The sequence below is a fragment of the Mizuhopecten yessoensis genome, unplaced genomic scaffold, assembly GCF_002113885.1.
Source record: "Mizuhopecten yessoensis strain PY_sf001 unplaced genomic scaffold, ASM211388v2 scaffold716127, whole genome shotgun sequence".
Classification (NCBI taxonomy): domain Eukaryota; kingdom Metazoa; phylum Mollusca; class Bivalvia; order Pectinida; family Pectinidae; genus Mizuhopecten; species Mizuhopecten yessoensis.
In genome coordinates this window covers 19,649-39,421 of record NW_018479961.1, presented here as the reverse complement: position 1 = coordinate 39,421, position 19,773 = coordinate 19,649, and the positions used below count along the sequence as shown (strand labels likewise).

The window sequence follows — 19,773 nt, the reverse complement described above, 5'->3', positions numbered from 1 at the left end:
TATACATGTATTTAGTTCGAGAGGACAGCGTTCTGTTGGTGCCTTGTGAATAACCTAATATATTATCAAAAGCAGAAGTCTAAACAGACAACCTAGAATCTACCACGACAAAGAGAACCCAATAACCGGTGAAGTGAACTGAGAGGACGACATGTAATATGAGAATGTATTTTATACCCAATATCACTACCTGTTGGGTTGTTAATGTTGTTAACACTTGCATCAACTTGGTTGAGAGGTAGATAGGTAATTAAGTGTCTAAAAACTGTCCTCATTTTTTCTGGTAAATATGGACACAAATTCACCAATCTAAACGAATTTATTCCCTACTAATATATATTACAACGGAATCCTTTTTGTTACGTTCTTATCAAACAACGAGATTACCTCACCGATAGGAAATTACACACAGCATGAACACTTGATCGACAAAAGTCTTAACTGGCGAGATTACACAAGTCCTTGATTGCAAAGTATAAAGTAAATTCAGCAAGCACACAAGACTGACCGCTAGGCCTTTCTGCCTTCTTTGGCTCCTTCAGACGGACTATTTCGGTCCTCTTGTCTTTGGCCTGAAAAAGCACAAGGAGGCAGTACTGCCTTGCGGTCAGTCCTGTGTGTTTAATGATAATAATAATAATAATACTCTTTATTTTCTGAGGATAAAACCTGTTAAGCAAAGCTTATCTTCCACAGGGTCCTCTTGTTAGTAAAATATCAGTTAGTAAAATAATTTTTTATTGTGTTTTATTACATACTTACTAATAAATACGGGTTTTTTGTATGTGCGATACGACACAATTGCTCTAACCAATATCAGCCCTCGCCGTATCACACCCCAAAACCCGTATCAGCCCGCAAAACCCACATCACACCCCTTTTGGAAACAAAATCGTTTTTCAATATTTCAAAAATATAAATAAATCATAAGATAGTAGTTTTTTTTAGTAAGTATGTAATAAACAGAATAAAACACTCCTTTTTCCACATCACACCCAGTATCAACCCCCGACCAATATCAGCCCTCGGGCCTTCGGCCCTTGGGCTGATATTGCAGTCTCGGGTTGATACTGGGTGTGATATGGAAAAAGGCATGTATTATTCTCTATATTGTGTATGTTATTTCACTTCATTAATAAATACATTTTTATGTTATTGAATACAGTTAGTATCAAAATTAATAAAACAATACGGTGACTCGAAGATCAAATATTGCACTTAACATATACCATCAGTAACAGTAAACGGAACAACACAACTATCACAGATCAAGTCGTCTATCTTGGACAGGGTTTCACTATTCACAATGTCACACTCACAATATATATATATCTCCTTGATTCAGGATCACTGACCCACTGCAAGCAAAATACTAGAGAACTCCACTGTAATTTCGCGTACAAAAAGTAACCTCCCAATTGACCAGGTATCTTCAATGGTAAAAGCGACAGTATCAGGATGAAATAAGGTTTAGAACCTTAGTCTGGTTCCATTGCATGTGAACACTTTATACACTGTTGTTCATTCTTTTCATTTTTTCCTAAAAGTTCCGCAAGGTTTACATTTCTTTATTAGAAATGATTCATCAAAGCTATAGTCACTCCAGAATGTTTTCCAACAAAAAGCAGTTTTTTTTTTGAAGTGGTACTTGGGACCTTTAGTACATTCTTTCGTACATACACAGTATAGCGGAAAAGAAAATGAACTACTGACGATGATACGTTGGTGACCTTTGTTGGATCATGGTACTGTATGTCCTTTCAACATAATTTCCTAACAAGAATGGATATTGTTGCGATTCGAGAACATCAGTCGAACCCAATGCTCCTCCGTAGATAGCATTTATTGAATCCTCGGGAACAGTTTTTAGGACATGATTGGCGTCAGTTCCTCCAGTAACCAAAAAGTTGTCATAGTACCTTTCCCCTGCAAATACAAAGGTGGTTAACAAAGGTATATATAGAAATGTAGAATACTCAAGTAATAGCAATGGATAGGAAGGGATACGAAAATAGGAATGGACAATTCATTTACTTTTATCCTTCGTCAAGCTACCCGACACCAGATATGTCTAATCTTAGTCCACGGCACCAGAGTGAATACTTTATTTCAGAACTATTCTTTCTAATTATAGCTGTAGTAAGTTTGAATTTAGGATACGAAAAAAGACTCTGTACCTTGTCGTTAATATCCCCGCGACATTCCACCTTGAACAAGCCCATGTCGTCTGTAGCTTTCTTGGTTGCATCGCTTATGTGTATCTTCAGCGCTACAACGAAACGTCACAAATGCTATGAACGTGACATGTATATAGCGCTTTTACATGGTTATATCGCTAATGTGTGCATTCAATGCAACATCAGGATGTCAATTTAAACAGACAAATTCATTATACGCAATAATGCAGGTGTTTATCATGTGACTACGAAAAAATAGGTGAATGAACATTTTGTTTTATGGCTACATCGTGCATCTCGTTATTAATCACATTTTCAGTTTTCATTTTCAAGAAATCACTGTCGAGGAAAACAAATGTTTTTAATAATGTTTAATTGCGTAAACCGCGTCAAATTAAAACATCATTATTCTGAAATCATCGGTAAAATCTGTATTTATTTTCAGTACATTTGACCTAGTTCTCCGTATTCGTGTGGAATAAGCTCCATTTGTATGCGTGTGTTACTTAGTTATTGCTTGTTTCATTAAAAATATTGAGGTTTTCTAAGAACAAACAAACGAGTTCTATATATACACATCATATTTGTTTGTTGAAGAAAATTTAATCTAATGAGTTAATTGTTTAAAATGTGCTTCACATGAAATTCAGGTCAAAACTCCTACAGAGTAATAGATAAACTTTATCAAAGCAAATTATAGTCTGACGTTGTCAACATTTTTAAGCTGATTTGCAATTCAGGATGATGGCCATGACCTCGGATTTGAAACGTTTGAAAAGATTGAAGTTGTCAAAGTTCCAAATTCACAAAACGTAGCGTATTTCAAACTTACATATAAATTGTGGAAAGGTAAGGGGTCAAACTGTTACTAATACAATGATACTAAGTCAAAGATCAGGATTGTGTTCTCGCTATCGAGTCAATTTGTTAAAATTGAAAAACTGAAAAACGTTTCAAATAACCAATCTTATAAAATAGACTGTGTTTTATAGCTTTTAACTGTTCCGGTAATAATACCGAAATATAATGACATTATATGAAAAGATGGTACCCCACTAAGCATTATTGTGTATCAAACTTAAACAATCTTTCCCGCCAGTTCACTATTAACCAGAATTGGTGCAAAATGTCCTCTGCTGGCTCTTCCAAACACCTGTTTATTATTGGACGTTTTAAAAATCAATAAAGGTCACCACGAGCTCCTATTAGGTATAATTTATCAACTGCAATACCTCAACAGTACTATCGTTTCTATTACTGTAAAACATCGTTATTCAGTAGTCCTTTCCAGTCTGTTTCGGTTTCCATTACTGTGACAAATCGTCAAAGTTTAGTATTTACCGCAGTCTTTCTGTGCTATACCATAGTAAAACGTTAATCTTCATAACTTACCAGCGCCTGTTGATTCCATCCTGGAAGCGGTGTTGACAGTGTCACCAAACAGGCAATATCTTGGCATCTTTAGTCCTATCACACCTGTTACACAAGGACCTAGAACGCAGATACAATATTAACGTGTTTTAATAGGAAAAAGGCGATAACATGTGCTCAAGTTCTTAGTGATAACAGAAATAGCAATCAGTCTGTATATATTACTAACTTGTATGTATGGCATTACATTTTACTAACCTGCATGTGTGACACATTTAAATAATCTTTATGAATGATAATATATTTAACTTACCTGTATGTATGGCAGTACATTTTTACTAACCTGCATGTATGGCAGTATATTTTTCTAACCAGTATGTATAGCAGTATATTTAAATAACCTGTGTGTATGATAGAACATTTTACTAACCTGTATGTATGGCAGTATATTTTACTAACCTGTATGTGTGATATTGAATTTTACTAATCTGTATGTATAGCAGTGCATTTTTACTTGTCTGTTTGTATGTCAGTATATTTTACCAACCTGTATGTTACCTGTATGTATGATATTACATTTTACTAACATGTATGTATGGCAGTATAATTTACATACCTGTGTGTAAGGTAGTACATTTTACTTACCTGTATGTATGGCGTTACATTACTTCCTCTATGTATGACAGTATATTTTACCAACCGGTTTGTATGACAGTATATTTTACTTAGCTGAATGTATGTCAGTTTATTTACTTACCTTTATGTATGCCAGTATATTTTACCAACCTGTATGTATGCCGATACGTAATTTCACTTTGTCCACGACGTTATGTTTTAACTCATGACTAGATATCCGGTCAAGGAGATCAAGGGCCATACGACAGATTTCCGTCACGTGTTGTGTGCCATTCCTTATAGGAAGACCGGACGCCACCATATAAGCATCCCCAATGGTTTCAACCTAGTGAACAAATATTTCAGGTGTTATCAAACGCATTTTCATCCCTTTGGTCAATAATATAGGGAGTAGTTCAGCAACTCAAACTATACATTCTGGATCAATTGTTAAGTTGAATGGATTTATTTAAATATAAAACAAACCCCCCTAAACCAAAAGATATGTCGATTCGGCTACAATTTTTAGAATACAAGTTATCTTCATTAACATAACACGACCATGACCTATCTAAAGGAGTTTTTTCCCCAATACATGAGTGTATACATCTTGAGAGCTCTATATTAAGTTTGGTGCCTGATTAGGAAAAAGTTCGTTTCATATTTTTGTTGATAAAGTATTTTTAAACAAACATTAAATAAAACTGGTAATAAGAGGAACTACTTTGATTTTAAAACTACGAATGTTCAGGTTATTTCCAAATATCCTAAACAGAAGGGATTACATAAAATTTGACTTCCATAAATCAAAACTAACACACAATGATTACAGAAAAAGAACAAATGGTCAGGCAATTCAGACTCAAATAGTAAAATTTGTAACACTTTTTATTTTCGTGTGGATACTTTTTTTCTTTGGAAGATCCAAATTCACGAAAACGTCTCCTCGCGAATGCACGCGAACATGATTGTCTCTTGAAAGCAATGTAGGTGTTTGGTATAAACAGATGGTTGTACATATGACATAAACGATTAAAGGGTTCATGATGAAAGAAATTGTTCAAATGTTTCCTCGATAAGACTTGTGAAACCTAATTGAATACTAATCCATTCCCCGACTCACCTTGTAAACATTGTACTTGTCTATGGTATTATCAAACAGTGTATACACCTCATTAAGGATGTCAATCACCTACAAGGTATAACAATACCAATAGTATTTCACATCAATTCAAACCATAAGCAAAATATATTCTTACCATAATGGCATAAAAATGAAGATAATAAATGTCTATGTTTTTATTTATTAATGTAAAGAGCAAATAACTGATTACATAACTCGCTGTTTGAAAACGTATGGCGGCTACAGACAAATTGGGCGTTACACTCTCGGGCTGACTCAAAATAAAACACGTTGAACATTTCGTTATCAGCAAACATGGTTGTGATCTAAGCTAACAGCAGGAATAGACTATTGTCTTTTGAAAAACATTGTTTTTAGGTTGTTCAGTTTAAATATTTTACAACATAAAAGCAATTGGAACGTACCATAAACTCTTCAAAATTACATAGAATTGTCATCAACACATCTGCATTCTTATATGAATAAATTGTAAGCGAAAATTTGTTACGTCTGAATTTCTATAAGCGATACTTTATTCGATCGTCGAGCACTGCAGCTGCCTATGGACGTTACACAGACATGGTAATTAACAATACACGCCTCTGATGTTACAGATGTGTAAACCAAGTTATTTGGACATTATATACCACGTCCATAGTGAATGTTGTTACTTGAGATGATGTCTTTCTATTTACATCTCGTTTTCACTGCCCATTTTGATGCTTTAATAGTGTAATCCTCAACACTATATTCCCCTCGAAACGTTAGCCTCAACACTATAATATTAACTTCAGCCGTTGTACATACCGCAGTATTCGTTGGTGGCTTTTATCGCTATGCATCTTACCGATATGTTATTAGCGTGAGGAAGGTATATTTGACTCATGTATCATGCATTGTATTTCTGAAATAATTTTAATAATTTCTAAACTAAATTGAAGAAAACAACCGCATCAATGTAAGTACCTGTAACGCTGTCAGTTCTGAGCACAAGGATGCGAAGTCTACCAGGTCGCTGAAGTAGATGGTGACTGAACTGTAGCTTTCCGGCATCACGTGTCGACCCTGAAGTAAATCTCTGGCCACGCTTCTGTAACAATGACAGGATTATATCATACTTCAAAGGATTATACAAACCGAGTTGCAGAAAGGAGTTGAAAATATTCTTACACGTTTTATTTTGCATTCAAATAATTCGAATGCTATTGTTTTTTAATAAAAAAATCCTTCTTCGATTACTTTTATCTTATTTATCCTCCAGGGTTTGAAATTTAATAAAAATCAACTAAACAATTGTAACATGTGACAACTTAATCATTAGGTAAAGCTTACATGTTGCTGTTGATAAACGGTTAGTTAACGATAGTGAAATTAAGGTCATCAAGTGTCACATAATGGCTAATGGGTTTGGTGATCAATACGGAATTTCCTGTTCGGAACAAGCAGTAACGTTTGTAAGGTATGTGCCCCTTCACTTATACAATCTTTATGGAACGCTTGTTATACGCTTCTTGGACATTTTCATTGATCTTCATTTAGATTGTGCCTAAGTGACATCGATGTTGGGTAAGAATTTCGGTTTAGCTCGGACATTTAAATGTATGTATTCTCCTATTGTTTTGATATTCAGAACAGTTCAATTTTCTGAATGTCCATATCTCATACAATGATAAAAATACTTGTAAGTTAAGAAAGCTAAGAACGGCAGGGTTTACTTACTTTGGGAGAATCTCATGTAACAGTTCCTCTGAGCGTTTCTTCTCCACCAGAAGTTGCTGCGTGCGCTCCTCAACAATATCCTCTAGATTCGTAGCGTACTTCTCCATCCTCTGTAACAGCATGTCGACGAAGTTCGTATGTTTCGTCCTTAAAGGAAAACCATAATAATAAGTCATGGACTATCTCTGTATACTAATTGAAAGCAACTTCTCCTGAACTCCATGTCTGCTCTTAATAATACTATCCCATTAAATACTCAGACACTTTGTTTATGGATGTGAAAGACTCGATATCAATATGAATAGAAGTGTTTTGGAGAGTGTTCACAGGTTCATTAAAGATACGAGACGCTTTTACTAGATAACACTTATTTAAATATCAAATGACTTTCCTGTTTGGAGTGATACTAGCACATAATTGTACGTTTAGTATGTGCTGTCCACCAGCACCATTTGGCTGATGTTTGTGTAATCTAGTGTCTGTACCAACAGTCGTCAAAGAAATATCGTTACTACAATAGGATGTATATAACTTTTAATTGCTATAAGGCTTTGTCTGTTGCCCAATGCCTTTGTTCTGAAATGAAACTATAAAAAATATCCATGTGCAAATATACCACCACAGACCAATGTGTGCGAATGTCCGTATTAAAACGAACAAAGAGTGCTGGTATACATCTGGGCCTTCACCATTGTTAATATTTTTATAATTTCTTTCTTTGTTTTTAACTAGCAAATAATTCACACATTAATTCCGTTTATTTCTTTGGCTACGACGCGGTGGGTACGACAAGCTGGATACATACCCCATCATTTTGCGCAGTGATCTAGCGATACCATGGAAATCCGGACGGTCCTCCGGGTCCTCCGCCCAGCATCGTGTGAGCAGATCGAGCAGTTCGATAGGACCACGATCTTTCGGGAGGATCGGACGAAACAGGGGTTCATCTCTCTCTTTTATTTTGTCTACTATCTCTGTAAAAAAGTGTGTACCACTATTAAATCAGTATTAGAGGAGACAGTTTTGTCGTTTCTATTCAAGTGTGTTTCACTAATACAAACCTCATTTGTATTTGGGGTAAAGCTACCTTGATTAAACAACTACAATTACTGTTTTAATTACTAAGCACCTGTATGATTTCAAAACAATACTGCATACTGAAAACAAATGCAAGCCATTCATATGATTAGTGATTAGATACCATTCTTAAAATGACATTATGGCATGAACAAACTACATATAAAGTAGATGTATATCATATCAGACAGGTTATAAATTCCTTCTATTCAGTGTCGTTTTATGATGGCGTTTTAGGACCAGTATAAAAAAATATATCTTGTGCGTATAACTTATTTTCTTGTACGTGCAGCTTATTATCTTGTACGTACAGATTATTATCTTGTACGAACAGTTTATTATCTTGCACGTGTTAATTACTACCCTTGACACTCTCTTGAGCTGGAATTATGAATATTGCAATAGCCTAGACATGACGTCAATGAAAACGGTCAAAGAATATTTGTAGAAACATGGTGTTATAGGGAACAGTAAATTGACGCCTCCAACACTAGACAGTTTTAAAGGGAGATTTGAGAGAACAGTTATCAGTGGACATCACATCACGTTTTTTGTGAATAAGTATAAGCTAATACAAAGAGATACAAGTCTTCCTAAAAGATCCATGCTATAAAATGCAGCATATAATTATGCAGTATTAATTTCAACAAATGCGTACTCACAAGTAAAATATATGATTGTTTTCTAATACGATTATCACATAAAGACAAAGGAATTAGTAGTGTATAGTAGCTACAATATGATTATGTAAGTCAGTCCTATATAAGTATATAAGTATATCGACAATACAGACTGACATGTACTGCTATTAACGTGTACTGTTATTGACGTGTACTGTTATTGTACTGTTATTGACGTGTACTGTTATTGTACTGTTACATTATTGTATTGTACTGTTATTGACGTGTACTGTTATTGTTCTGTTATTGACGTGTATTGTTATTGTACTGTTATTAACGTGTACTGTTATTGTTCTGTTATTGACGTGCACTGTCATTGTACTGTTATTGATGTGTACTGTTATTGATGTGTACTGTTATTGTACTGTTACATTTTTGTATTGTACTGTTATTAAGGTGTACTGTTATTGTACTGTTATTGACGTGTACTGTTATTCTACTGTCACATGTATTGACGTGTACTGTTATTGTACTGTTATTGTACTGTTATTGACGTGCACTGTTATTGACGTGTTCTGTTATTGTACTGTTACTGACATGTACTGTTATTGACGTTTCACCTTGCACGTCCATGACAGTTCTGTAGGCGTCGTAGGGCGTTGAACGGGTGAGGACTTCCACCGTTATGATGGCGAAACTGAAAACATCCCCCTTGATACTGTGTCCTCCATCACGTAGATGTTCCGGTGCCACCCATAATTCTGTATAAATGATATATAAAGGATATCAAAGGCGTTACCATTACAAAATACACAATCCAATAAAACATCAATCGATGCTTTCCTCGATAGTTTGTGGCGTAAGTTTTCCCTTAAAACTGATTCAGATATTGTAACCTGTGTTTATATATAAGATTACCACATGTACAATTTGCACAATCTGTTTTCATATACTGGATTACGGGAAGTGCAATGTGTGTTTATGTACAAGACAAATATCTTTACTCCTAGAGTACAGTATGTATACCGATTGTTTTATACCAGATTTCGGTTAATACAAATTCAATTTTATAAAATAGACTACGTACGTGCAGTGTGACTAAAACTTTAGCATATAACAATTAAATTTATCTATCAGCATGCTCTGGATAACTGTATGCACAATTTGGGTTGTGTTTCAGATTGTACTAGAATACGGTTTGAACAATGTATGTTATTATGAAAGACTACTGTGACATAATGTGCTATACTGTATAAAAGAATCTCTTTTCTAAATCGTGTAAGCATACACAAGTATTGGAGTTGTTTTGGTAACTGAGAGGTAAGTTTGAAATAGTAGTTGTTTGCAATTAGAAACAAAATGGAGAGATACTCTATTTAGTGAAACAAACTTCCATTAAGTGTGCTGTACTTATCACCACATGAAAAGACTACATTGTACAAGGACGAATTAATTATTTGATATACGCTTGTTGACTTCTGCAAAAGACTAGAAACCGTAAAAGGGGGATCCATGCCATCTCCATTGCAGTCGTTAGTGAATAAAATGCAATGATTGGTTTGAAATATTTTTAGTTATAGTTATTTGCGTTAGAATCGGTGATATAAAAAGACAAATTAGATTTTACCATGAGAGGCCACGTCTATAAATGACAGAAATTTCGCTGATATTCAAAATTAAATTAACTCACGAATCCATTGCTTTTTAAAGCAAAATAGGTTTAATCGACAGCATATAATGCTACACTCTGAATAAATGACGTTTCAAAAATGGAGTCATGGTTAGAATCAGGATACTGTATAGTATACATTTGACCCGAACATGTGTATTGCTTACGCAATGATCGTTTAACCGTTATCCTCGCTTGTAATATGACTTATCTTGCACACACAAACTTGAAATATTTAGTATTTATCACAGAGTTGATTTATCCAGGCATTCCCCAGAGTTACATTTATGATGTCACATTATATTTTCTTTCAGACGTCTGAATGTCATCGGAGATATAAAAACAACTACATTACTGCGCGAAAACTAACCTTGGGCATAATGTGTCTGTCTTGCATTCAAGTAGAGGGTTGAGAGGCCGTAGTCCGTTATCTTGACCACAAACCGACTGTCCACCATACAACATTTTGACGTAAGATGACCGTGGTCCTTGAGGCATGACGACTGTATAAACGACATCCCCTGTAATAGTGTCAGGTAAAAGAAATAGATCAATCAATATACCATGATGTTAAAACACGAAGATCAGAAACCAAAGCCAGTTCGAAATGAAGAATAGGTATAAGGTGTCTCCCGCATCACACTATCCACTCAAAATTACTGGCAGTAAATCAGGTTGTACTAACGGTAAACAGGTTTTACTGACGGTAAACCAGGTTCCTTCTCTATAGGCGGGACCTATATGACAGGATTAATCAGGATAAATTCAGTCCAGTCGCCAAGTTGATATTTCTTTGACACTGTCCGTCACTGAAATACTTGGTTGTAAATGAAGTCTTATCTAACAAATGTTGAAATGTGCTCACATTCCTCCTAGGTTCAAATGTCTTCCTATGTTATGCATCAAGTATTAGGAAACATATATCAATATGATCTGGAGTAGAAACAAATTGTAAGACGAAATAACAGACATGTTGTTACAATAGCATACGCTTTTCGCCACAGAGATGGAACGTATGAGCAAAGCATTCACATGGCATGTTGTCCAAGACAAGATTTTGACTGACTGGGATAACTCCAAGGTATTGGACACACAGAGAGCGGTGTGTTCAAGCGGCAGATAAAGGAAACCATCTGGATACGCCGCAGTAGGCCAGTTCTAAATCTAAGTCATAGACTCTCGCACATCTACATGCATGACCAAGTATTAAACAAAGCGTAGCCGAATCGAGTCATTTCGGTACATATATAACAATTAATTGTACATACGCTTACAGCGTAGCCGAATCGACATCAATTTGCGTAGACAACTCGCACGCTTCACTGGTCATGTGTCTGATGAAGGTGACAGAGTACACACCGTACTAGCCATCGCAACGACACACATAAACACTTATTGGTTGTGTTACATGAATGTTTTCACAATCCATATTTACCAACCTGAAGATTGATTTTTTTTAAAAGCAATAAGTTTATAATAATTCATGGTCACAAGTAACATAAAATAAAATTGCTTAAAATGCCGGATTCGGAAGAACAAGTAACGAAACATCCGATGGAAGTACTTACCGCAGCTATATCCTTTAGAATGGACATTTTAAATGATATGTCCAGTTTGATATTGTCGTTCTCTAATACATCCTGGAACAAATAAATCAAAACTTAAAAAGAGAGTGACCTAATACTTCTATATATTCATAAATATTAATAAAACAAAATTTAAAACTATAAAACAAAGGGTTTGCTATGGCTTTTGTGAGAATCAATTATCTTTTTTTATTAACGACTTTATTCATTTAAACCCGATGAAAAAGATCCTCTACGTTATATTTTATGCTACGTTACAGTAATAAGAATTCTAATTGCATTAATTGGTGTACAAAGCTTGTGTCTACTTAGTATTACCTATATACACCCCTTACTGCTGAATTAATGGACAATACAGATTTTGTTGGGTTCTACACCGACCCTTATCAGCTTGTGTCTACTTAGTATTACCTCTATACACCCCTTACTGCAGAATTCATGGACAATACAGATTTTGTTGGGTTCTACACGTACCCCTATCAACTTGTGTCTACTTAGTATTACCTCTATACATCCCTTACTGCAGAATTCATGGACAATACAGATTTTGTTGGGTTCTACACCGACCCCTATCAGCTTGTGTCTACTTAGTATTACCGCTATACATACCTCACTGCAGAATTTATGGACAATACAGCTTATTTTGGGTTCTACACCGACCCCTATCAGCTTGGGTCTACTTAGTATTACCGCTATACATCCCTCACTGCAGAGTTCATGGACAATACAGAATTTGTTGGGTTCTACACCCAGCCCTATCAGCTTGTGTCTCCTTAGTATTACCTCTATACACCCCTTACTGCTGAATTAATGGACAATACAGATTTTGTTGGCTTCTACACCGACCCCTATCAGCTCGTGTCTACTTAGTATTACCTCTATACACCCCTTACTGCAGAATTCGTGGACAATACAGATTTTGTTGGGTTCTACACCCACCCCTATCAGCTTGTGTCTACTTAGTATTACCGCTATACATCCCTTACTGCAGAATTTATGGACAATACAGATTTTGTTGGGTTCTACACCGACCCCTATCAGCTTGTGTCTACTTAGTATTACCTCTATATATCCCTTACTGCAGAATTCATGGACAATGCAGATTTTGTTGGGTTCTACACCGACCCCTATCAGCTTGTGTCTACTTAATATTACCTCTATACATCCCTTACTGCAGAATTCATGGACAATGCAGATTTTGTTGGGTTCTACACCGACCCCTATCAGCCTGGTCAGGTTCTCGTGTGGCATGGACCGCACCTTCAACAGATACTCACTCAGTACAATATCGGCCATTTAAGTTGGGAAATGTTTTTTTACAAACAAATGCTTAAAAATAATAACATTGCAATTAAAAAGATATGGTGATCTCTTTTAAACTGTTTGCTCTGATTACATTAAGTATTTTAAAGATTGCTTGTTGTTTCCTAAGTATTACAAAATCTAGTTCCAAACAAGTCCCATGAAGTGGACAATAAACCTATACAATGTTAGCGGAGCGCTTCAAACTTCTACCCTTAACGCTCATACACTTGTTACAACACCTATCATATCACTCGTTATTGTGTGTCGTTGTGCTAGTCGTACTTATAAGTCTGTGATTCATAACTAATTATCACCAGAACGATGGCATGTAATACTGGTAACGAGATGAAATGTGGGGAACACGTGTATTAGTATATTTGTCATATTAATGTATCCTGATAATCTGTACTTGAGTAACACACCTGTTGCAGTTCCTTCAGTACGTTTCTCGTCAGATCTAGCTTCTTCTGTCTCACCATTGTGACTGACACAGGTGACCCCTGGCCATAGGAAAATATAAAGTTACACACATTTTACATAACAATCTTATTGTAAAGAAATGCTTGATGGTTGGCAATATCTTCTTAAATAAAGCTCTTATTATGATTATCTTTCTCACAGGGAAATATCCCTGCCAAGTCATATGCTATTCATGGATATTGGCGATTGTGAAGTAAAGGCAGTACGCAAGTCGGCAAAGAGCATTACATTTCGAACAACATGGGAGAAGAACATATATAACCACATATTTCACATTTTAGATACATCTACTTTAATAACTAGTTGTTACACGTAATGAAGGATAGCAATATTTACGTAACAATTTATATGTAATAAAATTTTGTATTAGGCGTAAGGAATCATTAACTAAATTAATATTAGTAGAAACAATAATTGTGTATAACTGATATCTCGTGAATCATTATCAGTACTTGGAGAGAAAATTTCGCAGTCACATTGCCGATCTTCACTATTGAAACCTTATCAGCCTGGTGTTAATTGCGCAGTAGGCATACCATGAACTTATAATCGCTGAGATATTAAACATGCCCTCATAATGGAGGGTGATATGGGAGAACGTTTACCCGAGGTCAACGTGTCTCAATATATACAATTATATATTGAGGGCCTGTCACAACAAGCCGATTTGGGTCGCCGGAGCTATACCGGAGCACAAATTTGGCGATATGTGGGGATCGGTACTAGTACGGCAGCGCAACGGTATCACATCGCTAAGAACGGTAGGTAGTACATCGTCAGGACATCGTCAGAACATCGGCGAAAAATTAACAACGTCAGCTGGCGACGGTAGAAATTTGTAAACATGCTCAAATATGTCCGCCGTTGCGCTGCCGGAGCGAGCAATGGGACTTAAACGGCAGTACATCGGCAGTACTCCGGTAAGACTTCATTAATGTCCATAGAGCACCGTTAGCGCCTTTTAAAGGATCGGCGGCTCTCCGGTGGGCTCAATGTGTACCGTACTGGTACCGATGTGATACCATAGTTCTACCGAATACCGCCGAAGTAGTAATGATGTACTTATGTAACATCGGCAGCGCTACGGTATCACTCTGCTATAGCACCGGTCAACGGTGGCACATCGGTAGCACATCGGCTCTTACATCTGTAGAACAACGGTATCACAACGAGAACGCCGAAACTACATCGGTATTGCTACCGTCGATTTAGATTTTTCAAGTGCTTTCTCGCCGGAGCTCTGCCGATTTTTTTGACGTTGTTAATGTTTTGCTCCGGTTTAGTCCCGGCGAAGAATATCGGTAGTGTGTGACAGGCCCTTTAGATAACTAACTTTTGCTGTAGTCACTTGTGAAAGTGCCTTATTATATGTTATCGCTCGTATGTATGTATGCACGTGTTTTCTGCAGAACAATGACTGTTTAAAGTATAGAAACGTTATAAATATTGGTTATGTTATAAAAATGAACATCTGAGCTTTAACATCAATATCAAACGTCTACACACAAGAACAAAATAAATCACACTGTCAACACAAAAATACGAAGTATACAACCATGTCAACACAATTCCAAAATACGTTATACAATGTACATAACAGTATCAAGACATAGAACAAAATAAAGCACAACGTCAACACAACAAAAATTAAATATACAAAAGCGTCAACAAATGGGTGCAAGCCCTACCGCAGTGTTAACAGATGTACTATCAAAACTATGAAATGTCTAATGACTTATGTCACATGTAGACATGTTGGATATGGAACCTGCATCCTCTTACCTACATTAGTCGAACATCGGACAAAAATGCTGCTAATTCATGCCGCCCCTCCCCTCAACACCCCCTCCCACCTTACTACTTATTATTACCACACAAAGTTGAAACGACGTACTCTGGGACGGTAAAGGCTTACTGCAACCTCTGAGGTACCTTTCATGGTGAAGTACTCAAACGTTACAAAGGCTGTCTGTTACCATTGATCTCAGACAATCTGAAGACTTCTTTTAGCATAGTAAACACTTGGAAATAAAAATGATGTTGTAATTGTAACAAAATATGGCTCTTGTCATCAGTAAGGAGATAATTTCAATTCGCGGTGCAAAGATACTTAAAATTACTAACAAATTCTTCGAAAGGGATGTTTCAAATCAACAACATCAGGTCAACAAATCAAAAAGAAAACAACATATGAAAAATTGATTCAAAATGATCGAGTGTAAAACGTCATGCACCATAAAGAAAAAAATGAAAATGGCATCGAACATAAAAACAAAAACTTTACGAAATATTATAAATAAATAAATGTATATAGCCTCTCGCAACTTCACCATATATGTAGCGAATCCAGCTAACCATTGTATCCCGGCCAGGTCAGCATTAAATCGAGAGGACCTCTGGGACATAGATGAGTCAATATAGCTGGGCTACAACGGGAATTAATTGGAAATTAGACAATAATTAGGTAAACAACGGGAATTAATGGGAAATTAGACAATAAGTAGGTAAACAACGGGAATTAATTGGAAATTAGACAATAAGTAGGTAAACAAAACATATTAAAGAATTGGTCCAGGTTTACTTACCATGTATTGATAACTACACACAATTAACATAATGTATGTCGCTCTTAGATTAAATCGCCCTTCATAGCAATGGCATAGAATGCAAAAATAAACAGAGATATACTATGTCCAGTTTTACAGTATTTATTACTTACAGTTATATAAAATATATAAAATAAATAAAGGAACACAGTCATAGAGACACTGTGAATAGATTGATTGTTTAATTTGCTGTGCAATACTATGTTATTGAGTTAAAAAAACTGATGGAAGTAATTTGGTTTCATTAATGTCCTCTAAGACGCAGAAGAGAATCCAGATTCTTTCGAATGTCAATTATTAGTTGTCACAGAATACAGTCGTGACGTGCAACAATGCCATGGTCAAGTTCCCAAGTCACCGATAAAGTTTTAAGTCATTAAAATAACTTTGCTTCTATTGAACATTTTTGAACAGGTCTATTGAAAATTTCACCTTAGCCATATCATGTTGTATATACCGTTCCATGGACTTCTTTATCAAAAACGCATTTGGCTCTTGAAGATCATACTGCTTCTTCCTAATTGAAGTTGTTTGGATTCACTTTATTCATATTCTGTCCTTCTTTCATCCCTCGATTTTGAATTCGAATAACGGTTTTGTTTCCATGAAAGCATTCTCTAGACTTTTTATAATACAGTACATATGACACACAATGATTTACATGACGTGTCAGTGATTTAAAATAGTCAAGGACGAGTTTGTTCTATTTGCGGCATTATTCTGTGACAGGCAATAAATTAAAATGTCGTATCATACAAAATAATGACATATATCCAATCAGGTGTAACATCAGGTTGACCTTCAGCTAGGATGTAAATCGACATTACTTTGATTGTAGGCCACAATTTTCATACTGATGTAGTAGGAGCGGAAAGATGCACGGCCAGACCGGGGTTCGAACCCGAAACCCCCCGAACTCTAGATGGACGCCCTACCATTTGAGCTACCTAGTTGCCAACGATCGACCCAGTCTAGTTCCGCTACATTTCTCCCTCCTTTAACACAGTCTTCGACCTCGAAGACACACTAGACCATATACTACCTTCCATGGGTATATTTCGTTGGGCGCCAAATGTAGTAGGAGTGGGAAAATGTACGGCCATACTGGGGTTTGAACCCCTTACCTTTCAATCTTAGACGGACGCTCTACGAATCTGGTCGCCGATGATCGACCTAGTCTTCCTTCGCTTTTTTTAATTAATTAATTACTATTTAATTAAAATAAAGCCTACTCACCACCGATCCTACCGACATACTGTAGCCATCGGCGTGGAAGTTTATGTCGTCATACCTAATCATCCAGGCCATGTTCTGTAGGTCTCGCTCCTTCTTAAGGTGTCTGGGTCCGGAAAGGTTACAGGTATATATCAATAATGTTTCGACAAAACAAGCGAAGGTCATATTACTGTAATTGAGATGACTAATATATATATGTGGCAAATTTAGAAACAAATGAGGTCGTCACTTAAACTGCAACTTAGATTAATAAAAATGAGCGGCCCTATAATTATAATACATCATTTGACTAACATTATTTTGTATACATTATGTGTACTCTATTTATGACGTCACAAATAAATTCACAAATTGCCTGAAGAGCCCCAAGATGGGCGAAAGCGCTAGCCGATTATACTAGTCTTCGTGTTTTGATTTATTTATATTTTTACCGTCACATTGACATTTAAAAACTAATTATCGCTATATATATATATATATATATATAAGCCGATTATACTAGTCTTCGTGTTTTGCTTTATTTATATATATATATAGAGAGAGAGAGAGACAATTAACACACAATTTATGATGACAAGCGTTTAGTGAAATCGCTCTTAATTCGAATTTCTGTTTTGTTCAGTCATAAGAATTTGTTGTTTTGTCTTAATGGCGCCCTTGTCAGATGGAATAGTGTTCTCCTCAAATGGCTTAACTTCGGTGCATTAGCACTGATTATATATGCAGCTTAAACAAGGCAGCTGGATGTGATCATTTACATCAGTTCACTTACGTACATTGTACATCATCATCTATAGCGTGCGTGAGAAAAGAGTTATCACAGAATATAGCGTCAAGCTTTGATTTCTCATCTTAATGTTAAAACATCTCCGTTTGTAATCCACAAAGAGTGTTCATTTTCTGTATGATAGACACGCAGTATAGTACCACAATAAAATCTAGTGTCTGTGTGCGTTTTTGTCGTTTTTGATGCTGATTTGTATAATCATTTCTGTATAACCTTTGTCTGGGTACTCAATAGAAGGCTGATTAACAATGATGTTGACTTCTCAATGCATTAAAGGATAACGCTAGGTACTCACCGCACGATTAAACCCAGGGACAGACTAGATATATAAATTCCAACTATTCTATTGCCCACTATCGGGATTTATGTTTATCTTTTCTCTCCTTCCTTCTCTTTCTATTCAACGCTATCTCCATAGACATGCGAGGATGTTCAACCTGAGACGAATCAGAGAAGGCTTATAGCCTTTTGAAAAATCACTCCCAATATTTGGGTCTTTTTTGCAATATTCTCTTATCATTACCAATGCCCTTGAAAAATATGTGCATATCGTATTCTTCTTAACAATATTTTGTTATAGTTCATCATTATTTTAACTTTCTTTTTTAAATCTTGGGAATGCTGTAATCCAATTAACAGTGTTCTGGCATTCCTGGATATGAGACTTACCAAGGCTAAACCAGACTTTAATCGGCTTAAAGTGTTACACGCATGTGTTTTACTATAGATAATAAAGGTAACACACCTACAGGTGACTACACCATTAATATTAGGTAATATACAATAAAGTAGATACAATACTCCAAATATGACACTGTATCACATAGAGGCGGAAAATAAAAAAAAAGTCATTATTATCATTACATTGGTTTTAGTGAGGTTTCTACATGCTGCTGTAAACCGACTGCAAGATTGATGTGCAATGAACTGCCAAATATGGCAGAGTATTTCGCAACACATTATTTCCATACAAGGCCTAACGACACCTCTACCCTACAAATCAACACTATGATACATTGTAGGTGTATTTCGCATGGGTAATAATAAGTAATGAAAATAGTTGAATCCAGTGACAAATCCAAACAAGAGGCCCATGGGCCTTAACGGTCACCTGATATATTTATACAGAGAGTTGATTTTGTTTTTAACATGAACAGAAATATTATTCAAAGTGACAAAAAACAATAAAACCACCTTACTCAATATCTAGCATACAGATTTCAGACTAAAAAGGATTTGAAACTAGCACCTCTGATTCTTAACAAGGAAAATGAAGAAATTTTAGCACACTGACTCCTTTGAGCCCCACCCTACAGCCCTTGGGGGTAGGGCTGGCTCAAAATTTTCAAAGTATCAAACTGTCAATTCAAGGTTATAATTCCAATCAAGTTATTAACATGTA

General features: G+C 35.9%; 2 protein-coding genes across 2 annotated transcripts in view; both read right to left on the bottom strand.

Annotated features, from left to right (window-relative positions):
* Positions 1 to 1,127: 1,127 nt before the first annotated feature.
* On the bottom strand, positions 1,128 to 12,527 carry LOC110441778 (atrial natriuretic peptide receptor 2-like). Its single transcript, XM_021485029.1, has 12 exons — positions 12,462 to 12,527; positions 11,940 to 12,011; positions 10,742 to 10,892; positions 9,323 to 9,463; positions 7,811 to 7,979; positions 7,006 to 7,152; positions 6,253 to 6,376; positions 5,287 to 5,355; positions 4,335 to 4,509; positions 3,570 to 3,668; positions 2,178 to 2,269; positions 1,128 to 1,926 (listed from the first exon to the last, which is right to left on the bottom strand). Exons 2-12 carry the CDS (start codon positions 11,964 to 11,966, stop codon positions 1,867 to 1,869), a joined length of 1,254 nt encoding a protein of 417 aa, XP_021340704.1. The 5' UTR covers positions 11,967 to 12,011; positions 12,462 to 12,527; the 3' UTR covers positions 1,128 to 1,866.
* LOC110441775 (atrial natriuretic peptide receptor 1-like) overlaps positions 12,002 to 19,773 on the bottom strand; it is a 26,395-nt gene continuing 18,623 nt past the window's right edge. Inside the window, exons 8-13 of the mRNA XM_021485025.1 lie at positions 17,585 to 17,687; positions 16,073 to 16,168; positions 13,685 to 13,762; positions 13,130 to 13,217; positions 12,567 to 12,570; positions 12,002 to 12,011 (exon numbers count right to left, since the gene is read on the bottom strand). Of these exons, the coding sequence (XP_021340700.1) occupies positions 12,002 to 12,011; positions 12,567 to 12,570; positions 13,130 to 13,217; positions 13,685 to 13,762; positions 16,073 to 16,168; positions 17,585 to 17,687 (379 nt within the window). The remainder of the gene's footprint in view (positions 12,012 to 12,566; positions 12,571 to 13,129; positions 13,218 to 13,684; positions 13,763 to 16,072; positions 16,169 to 17,584; positions 17,688 to 19,773) is intronic.

What these genes read in the sequence shown, in the direction of transcription:
- LOC110441778 (XM_021485029.1), bottom strand. Translation starts at nt 11,966, where the DNA reads ATGTCCATTCTAAAGGATATAGCTGCG. An exon ending in TTCTAAAGGATATAGCTGCG is followed by an intron (nt 10,893 to 11,939) that starts GTAAGTACTTCC and finishes ACACTATTACAG; the next exon opens with GGGATGTCGTTTATACAGTC. An exon ending in GCGGGGATATTAACGACAAG is followed by an intron (nt 1,927 to 2,177) that starts GTACAGAGTCTT and finishes TTGTATTTGCAG; the next exon opens with GGGAAAGGTACTATGACAAC.